Source organism: Engraulis encrasicolus, chromosome 18, assembly GCF_034702125.1.
Source record: "Engraulis encrasicolus isolate BLACKSEA-1 chromosome 18, IST_EnEncr_1.0, whole genome shotgun sequence".
NCBI classification, from domain to species: domain Eukaryota; kingdom Metazoa; phylum Chordata; class Actinopteri; order Clupeiformes; family Engraulidae; genus Engraulis; species Engraulis encrasicolus.
The window spans coordinates 2019079-2027560 of record NC_085874.1 but is presented as its reverse complement, the minus strand read 5'-3'; the positions used below and the strand labels follow the sequence as shown (position 1 = coordinate 2027560).

Genomic DNA, 8482 nt, shown 5'->3' with positions numbered 1-8482 from the left:
TTTGTGAACAATCCCTGGTTGTGCGACCCTGGCTGCGCACTGTTCAACCTCTGATTGTTGGAAACTGCTGTCGGTCAAAAAATGAGCTCATGTGGTTGGCTGCCAGTATCTTGCCCCTCCTCACAAAACGAATGTTTGTAAACAAAAAAACTATGTATAATGCTATAGTAGCTGGGATTATCATCACTCTTGGATAATATGCCCTCCCTCTCATCACCCTTTCCCGTCTACTCAGCTTCCTTGGCTGAGCGGTGTTTCGGAACTAGTGGGTGATGACCCAAAACTGTCCTCTGGGTCATCACCCAGCTCGGGGTGGGACTCATCTCGTACATCTTGGAGTAGGAAGGAAAGATGGGCGATCTAATTTTGGAACACTGCAGTTCCACATTCATACTTATTTAGAGTCATTGAAACGTTTCACCCCTTCTCAGTTGAAAACCAAATCAGCCTCAGAAACCCAATTGACCGTATACAGGCTACATTTCAACTCAAAACTGCACCGACATCCCCTTCACAGTACATTCTTGTCATTTTCAAACCCTCCACATTTTGAAGCATTCCAAAATGTGCAACTCCCACCCATCATTACAATGAAATACCACTGGAGTTGCCTGTTTTGCAATGCTTAAAATTTTGGGATTTTGAAAAAACACATTCTGCAGAGTACTGAAGACAGTATAGCTGGTTTGTCTTATTTTTCCACTTAAAAAAATACATGTGTGAGTAAAATTACTATCCCAGGTATTTGTCTTTCAAATCCAATTGGTAAACCTGATAAGGGTTAATAATCCCTAAATGGGATTCTTTACTCCTGATTGATGTAAAAAAAATTTTTTTAATTAAAACACATTAATGACAACAGCACACCAAAATCTAATAAATATATTCTCTTTATTATTCATATCAATATATCTTTTGTACACTGGAATGCTTTGAAGCTTGCATCGTCAGGAAAGCCTTCCTCCGTGGGGTTCTGGTGTGGTGTGGTGCATGACCTCCGCTGAAAGCCTTCAGAGCTTTGGACTGACATTCAGGTTATCCTTCTGGGTCTGTGGGGGAGACGATGCCTGTTATGATGAGTCGTGTTGATGCCCTACCACTCATATGGTCATTACATTATTACATTACATTGCATTTGGCAGGTCGCTTTATAAACTAAAGCAACTAACAAACGAGGACATAATCATAGCAGCATTAGTAGATACAGGGAATAAGGGCATTCTTGTGAGCTAACGCATGCCTCTCATATGGTGAACATATGTTTAGTTTTCAGCTGAATAGCTGTGTGTGCTTTTTGCTCTGAAAGCCAGATCAGAAGAGTTGTGTTTGAACCGGCAGACCCCTATACGGTTGTTAATCTAGCGTCTCAAAGCATCTGCTTGCAACACTTTATCTTCAGGTTTTGTCTAAATCAAGATTTGTGTAATCAGTCTTGTAAAAAGGAACAAGACTGCAATCAGCCATGTAACAAAGTACTTTTTCATAACCAGATCACACAAAGATGTCACTCATGGCATGAGCTGTGAGTGTCTATCTGTCTGTTAGGGAAGATGGTGGATAGGACGTAGTACGAAACAAGACTCAAAATGCACAAGTGACTATACATGGTAGGTACAATGTCTCTTGCTAAGCTGCAAGGGCCACTGATGTCAATGTCTGCCTGGCTGTTTGTTTTGGGGGAGGGTTGATGGAACCTCACCCTTTGCAGCATAGCAAGACTTCTCGTACAAAACAAGACACAACACGCCCCTCAAGATGCTCAAGTCCAATATTGACTATAAATCCTAAAATACTGTATCTCTGCTATCAGCAGCTGTGACAGCCATGGCAGTTTTGTGGCTGAGCTGTATTGAATGTCTGCGTCTGTTTGGGAGGAGGTGGTTTACCTTTTGGAGTTCGGGGAAGAGCTCTTGCACCGCCAGATCCAGCAGGACGTAGGTCATCTGAAAAAGACCAGAGACAGCACAGACAGGAGGGAGAGGGGAAGTGAGATATGAGAGGGAGCAAACGTGACACTTCCCTGTAGGAAAGCAATACATCATCTACACAAATAAAGAGGAAAGAGCTGCGTGTTAGTCTTAAAGCAAGAGGAAGGATTTCGTGATTTGAGCGACAAACCGTGTGTGAATGAATCTGGTCCACAAAACTTTCATGGATTCAATCAAGAATTTCACTGAAAAATATTCCAGAGAGTACAACATGTGACTTGTTTTCATTGATTGCATCATGAATACATAGACTCATTGCTCTATGAATGCCACCATCATTCCATGCAATTTATTAGTGCGTTCTTTTTCAACATGGCAATGACCCTAAACACATACCTTTAGCCACTACTGATTTTCTGAAGAGGTTAGAGTAATTCAGATGAGTGACACCTGATCTGCCCCCATTTGAACAACCATGGGGAGTTTTGAAAAGACAATTTGGGAATCCTTATCTTTGCACCACCTTAAGTTATATTAACCTTAATTTTCTGTTGTAAGCTCAACAGATGTTGCATTAAACATATTTGCAATGTATGTGTATTATTGCACATTTTACAAATAACTTGTTTGCTAATTGAAATATTGTTCAAATGCTACTTTTCAAAAAGGGTCTTTTATTGCGTTTTATTGAATATTGCTGGGCACTTGGTGGAGAGACGTGGTTCCAAGGGCATAGGTTTGGTTTGGGCTTTGGTAGGGACAACTTCAACTTCAACCCCTTCAAGCACTTAAATCTAAATTAAAATGGCTCATTCAGAATATGTGCACTACCAAAACCATCACTAAAAGTACATCTTGAGAGGAGGGTTTCTTAAGGCAGGTGCACATTAGACCAGGGGTCATCACCTTTTTCCAAAATAAATAGTGCTATAAGTGGTACATGTAAAATACAGATAAATCTGTCCAACATGTTTTTTTTGTTTTGTTTTTTGTTGGGGGGTGGGGTGGGGGCGGGGGGATACTCAATCTCTCACTGACTTTAAAAAAGGGTGGCGGCTCCTTTACAGTTTTTCTCCATTGGTTTGGCTCATTTCTTGAAACAGAGATGACATTCTCAAAACATCATGGAAAAATCCCCAAACCAACTTGCAATTCTCCACAACAGAATGGCATTTCTCATTGCTTTCATCAAATCTCAAATGCTTTGTACCTGTCTAAAATGTTAAGTACATCTTTGCAAATGGCTATGTACAAGTATCCTAGTTAACACATTGAGCATACATTTAGTACATTTTTCAAATAGATTGATCTCGCTTATCTAAACGGGTTAGACAATTCTCAGTCTAATGGTTGCCCTCTCCAAAACATGTCAGCATGATTTCATTGTGTAAGTCATTTTATGCGAAATAGTCCATACCAATGTCAAAACATTCAAGGACATAATATTTTAAGAATTTCATTAAAAAGTAAATGCATGACAGTAACCAACAGATCAGGTGATATTGTAACTTAACTAGTTTGTAGAAAATATTTTTAGAAACGTGTGTACTACAGTTTTCTCTGTTATTTGACCAATTTTACATTTCTTCAAACAACATTCTGTTTAAAAAAATGCTACTTGTTTTGGGATTTGTCCGTGTTATTTTGAGAATGGTATCTCTGTTTTGAGAAATAAGGCACACCAATTCGAAACCTGTAATATATGGGCATTACTTTATATGTGTGAATTTATAGTAAAGAAAGTTACTGTAAATTGTGTGTACTGTCAAACTTCAATGGTTTCACTCACTTTTTCATTTTTATATATAGTCGAAATCTGTTGAATGTAGCTGTAGCTGAATGTAGTCCCATAGTGACAAAATATCTAATCATTGTGACTTGCAGTGCTTACACAATGCCAAAGGGACAGTGTATTTGGGGGGTACTGGTGATTAATGTTGGAAAGGACACACAGGTAAACTATTTCTGGAGGGATATGAGCATGTGATGAGGATCCATGTAGTTATGCTGAACCATCCAGTTCATTTTGACAGAGGGACTAAATGAATGCAAATGAGCCAAAGCAATTGAGAAGGATCTATGCCGTTTTTATGGTACTGACTATTTTATGTGGGAGGAGGTTTAGTATTGAAGCCAGAATGAGCTGTTTTGGGAGATATATGCCATTTTGCTAGTTATCTGAACTGTTGTGCAGACGTGCAAGAATGTTTGGCCAAATGACCCAATAGTTATAGTAATGTCATCTCAGTTTCAAGAAATGAGCCAAACCAATGGAGAAAAACTGTAGGATAGGATAGGATGGGATAGGATGAGCCTTTATTGTCTCTTCTAGAGAGAAATGTGGTATGGGCACAGAGAGCCTAAGCGTTTACACAAAGAACACATATCAACACATTCGACAAACATAAACACTAAACATGCAGGACTGGACCCCCCCGGACTCCCCCCCAATCTAATAGACCAAGGAACCACTGAAAATTTAAACCTACGGTATTTGTCTTACAATTTGGTATCCTATATCTTCTGCCTGATGGTAACAGTTCATATTCACCATGCAAGATATGTTCCTGGTCCTCTGCGATTGTCTGTCCCTGCCCCATCACTGCTTCATCAAATAAAACCTGAAGTGATGTGGGAGGGGGCAGGCCCATAATTATCCCTGCTCTTTTTATGAGTGTTTGTAGTTGGGCCTTCAATTTAACAGACAAGTTCCCAAACCATACTGTGATGCCATATCTAATAATGGATTCAATTGATGCTCTGTAAAAAGCCATCATTATGTCTTTTTGTCGATCCCAAACACTCTCAGCCTTCTCAAAAAATGAAGACGCTGACTGATCCTTGAACATAAAAACTCAACCTGCTGGTCTCATTTTAGGTCAGAGTCAAATAAAAATGATTTCCTAGGGATCTTTGGTCAAAGATTATTTCTTTTGTTTTAGTCGCATTTAAGACCAGTTTATTAGACTCACACCACCTCACCACCCTGTCTATTTCTGCCTGATAGCCAGAGATATCAGAGTCCAGCATTAAAAGACTCAGAATTGCTGTGTCGTCTGAGAACTTAATTATAAAATTATTTTGATCGTAATTTCTACATTCTTTAGTATACAAAGTAAACAATAACGGGGAACTCACACAGCCTTGTGGGACTCCAATATTGATAGTCAAAGAGTCTGATAGTGTGGAGTTAAGCCTTACTTGCTGTGTTCTCCTAGTAAGGAAGGCCTAATACCATTTAATCATTGCTGGGTTCACCTCCATTTGTTTTAATGTGTCTAACAAAAAAGTTGGTATAATGGTATTAAAAGCTGAACTAAAATCCATAAAAAGCAATCTGGCATAGGCCTTGCTGTTTTCCAAGTGCTTCAGAATAAGGTGGGATGTCGTGCATAAAGCATCCCCAGTACTTCTCCTATCTTTGTATGCGAATTGGTAGGGATCAAGGAGACTTGTGGTCTTAATTTACCCAACATTACACCTCATTATTACTGAAGTTAGTGCTACTGGTCTAAAATCATTGTTTTCTCTTGGGCAGGGTTTTTTAGGAACAGGAATTATTATAGATCTTTTCCACTCAGTGGGTACGGTGTGTGTATCAACAGAGAGCTGAAACACCGGGCAGCAGGCTACCGAAAGTACCCAAGCAAAATTGTGTACAATTAGTGGGTATACCCCCCCCCCCCAAGAAGGCTGCTCTTGTTTTGCCCTGGTTACAAATGAATTACTTGACTTTTCTACATTACAAACAGCCCTGGGAGAATCTGCACGGCATGTATGAGCGTATCAACAATATATCTAAACCTGACTGTTATTCTCAGAATGCCAGAGGAGTCACAACTCGAAATGAATTCCTTTTTACCACACACAGCAACCGTTATGCACGTTTACCGACATGAGCAAGCATACTCCACTGCATTTAGTGAGAGTACTTTGACAGTCTTCAAAATGCATTCACCGCCACCCACCCCTACCCCACCCACACACACACACCCACACACACCCACACACACACCCACACACACACACACACACACACACACACACACACTCTATGAAACAGTAGAAAAACACCATTGTAGAGTATTGTAGTCTACTGCATGCCCTCACCTGTTTGTTCAGAAGGGGCTGCTGCAGCATCTCGAACAGGAGACGCACGCCCTCGTAGCGCGCCTCCTCTCCAATACACTTGACCACCGCATCTGAAGAACACAGAGGAGCACAATGGTCACAACATTCTGTCTCACAGTCTGCTTAGGCTGCATGTCAGGAAACATATCAGGAATGGGTTAGGCCGAGGAGAAGTTATACAGCATAGCCCAGTTTAGCACACTTTTATAACAGTCATATACTGCTTAAACTGTAACATATTGTTAGGGTTGGCACTGGTATGTTAGGTACGTGTATGTGTAGTGAGGTCTCAACACACATTACATGCTGATTATTTGGAAATGAAGAGCCATAACAGTAAATGTTAACCCTAAAATGGGCAATAACTGTGTAATTGTATTTACCATAACTGATCTAGTCTGTAGATCTACTGTAACCCGTGCAAATGAAAGTGAAAATTGCTAGTGAAATTATATTGAAACGTAGAAACAACTATTCATAGCACTAAGTTGTGGACGAATGGTGTGCACTGTGGGTTGTGCACTATGCAAGCCACAAACTAGTCATAAAAAGTTGCCGTTATGTTCTTTGTTCACTTCTGCCCTTACTACAGTACACCGATGCTGAAAGAATTCCAATCCCACATAGTCTGGAAAATTGCATGCTATTGCAGGAATGTGCATAATGTCAACATCTGCCAGTCTACAAGGTAACACATTCATTCAGTCCTAAATTTAGTTAGTACAGAGCAACTGATGTCTCTGTCCAAAGTATCAACAACAGATATGTCTAGAGGACAGGGATACAAAATGGCAACATTGTGCTCAAAAACGTCACAAACATTGACATTAACAACTAACATGGGAACACATATACTTCTGCTCAGACTGCAACTACTCACTGACAGTAACTGAGTGAGTTTGTGCTCCATACGAGAGATACACTGACCAAGTTCCACACTTAATGGAAGAGAGCAAACAGACCCTCTGTGATGCCATGCAAAGACTCACAGACCCAGATCTTATGCCTCCTTCATGTGGTCGTGAATCCCGTGAAGTTTGACCTTAAACTTGTGAAAAATAGCCTTGAATGTTCTGTGACGCAATGTTGCGTCATGATTTTTGTTATCGTTAACACTTGTGCGGTAAGTAGCAAACCACGAGATACCAGAGTATAATTCTATCCAATTTGCATCACAGCCATGGCTGCTGCATGTGGAACTATTTGACAATAAAGTTAAACCCTTAGATGGCCATTGGTCTCTGCCTGAGGTTTCTTCCTGACTACATGAGTTTCCTCAGACTATACTGAGCCCCCCCCCAAATAAATCAAGTGAAAAGGGAGTTTTTTCCCTCACCCCTGTTGCCACCAGGGGCCACATCTGAATGCCCTGGTCCTTGTGACTATATTTTTTGGTGAAATCCTTCTGATTCTTGTGGATTTTATGCCATATTGATATTTTATTTCTGCTATTGTCTGGTTTTGGTCAGGGCTCAGCAGAGCATTTTCGCGTTCAGCAACAGAATTTGCTGTGGCGACCCTACTGTGGCGCGAATGGCACGGCACTCGTCTGCTACACACCGACCCGGGTTCGATTCCTGCCCGGGTCCTTTGCCGACCCTTCCCGGTCTCTCTCCCCCCACAAGTCTGCTGGAAGAGCATGACGGAAAGCAGGAAGTCCCTGTTTGTCCGCTGCATGCAGACACTGACCTGGGATGTAGTTCATCATCTCCTCGAACGCCTGCTTGGCCCTCTTCTGCTTGTCCTCCATAGAGCGCACTTCCACAGTTTCACAGAACACTGAATCTGTTGAGAAAAAGAAACAAGATGCTACATGTAAAATGTGCAGAAAACAATGGACCAACAAACTCTAAAAAAAATCCAAATCAAAACCAATAGGAAAGCACTTTTGTAACCAAACATGATAAACTACTCCACTGTGTTCTTAGGGCTATCTCTCTGAGGAAATTTGCCATGCTTGCTGACAAAACATGTCATCTTTTTGAGTAATAGCGATTAGCAAGAGCCACAATGTCATGGATTAAGGAATGCACAGTCCTGACTTGAAGTCACAATACTGTTCCCACCATTTCAATGAACTAGCGGATTATAATAACGACTCAACAGGTAGGTAAGCAAATAAGTGAAATCCATGTGTGTATAACACATATAGAAATCATACATAACATGTCTTTTCCCGCTCACAAGCCTAAACAAGTTTGTCTACCACTGGTTGTGTGGGTGGCATTTCATGTTAAGCAATTTGGGATCTTCACTACTACTGAATACAAATGCAGTCAATTTAAGGCCTTAGGACAATTCAACGAAATGGAGATAATGGCTGGCATGTGTGGGAGCATTCTCTGTATGTTGTCTGTGTCCTATGATTGCCTTCCTGATATGCAAGAGGCCATGTGCCTTGCAACTGTGTTGCAAATCTTATG

At 40.8% G+C, this 8482-nt stretch overlaps 1 protein-coding gene across 2 annotated transcripts in view; it reads right to left on the bottom strand.

Annotated features, from left to right (window-relative positions):
- Positions 1-872: 872 nt before the first annotated feature.
- The window catches only part of LOC134468865 (sorting nexin-14-like), a 35777-nt gene continuing 28167 nt past the window's right edge, over positions 873-8482 (bottom strand). For both annotated transcript variants that reach the window (XM_063222775.1, XM_063222776.1), the window contains 4 exons: positions 7749-7844; positions 6039-6130; positions 1887-1943; positions 873-1049 (listed from right to left, as the gene is read on the bottom strand). In XM_063222775.1, the coding sequence (XP_063078845.1) occupies positions 1011-1049; positions 1887-1943; positions 6039-6130; positions 7749-7844 (284 nt within the window). In that variant the 3' untranslated portion in view covers positions 873-1010. The remainder of the gene's footprint in view (positions 1050-1886; positions 1944-6038; positions 6131-7748; positions 7845-8482) is intronic.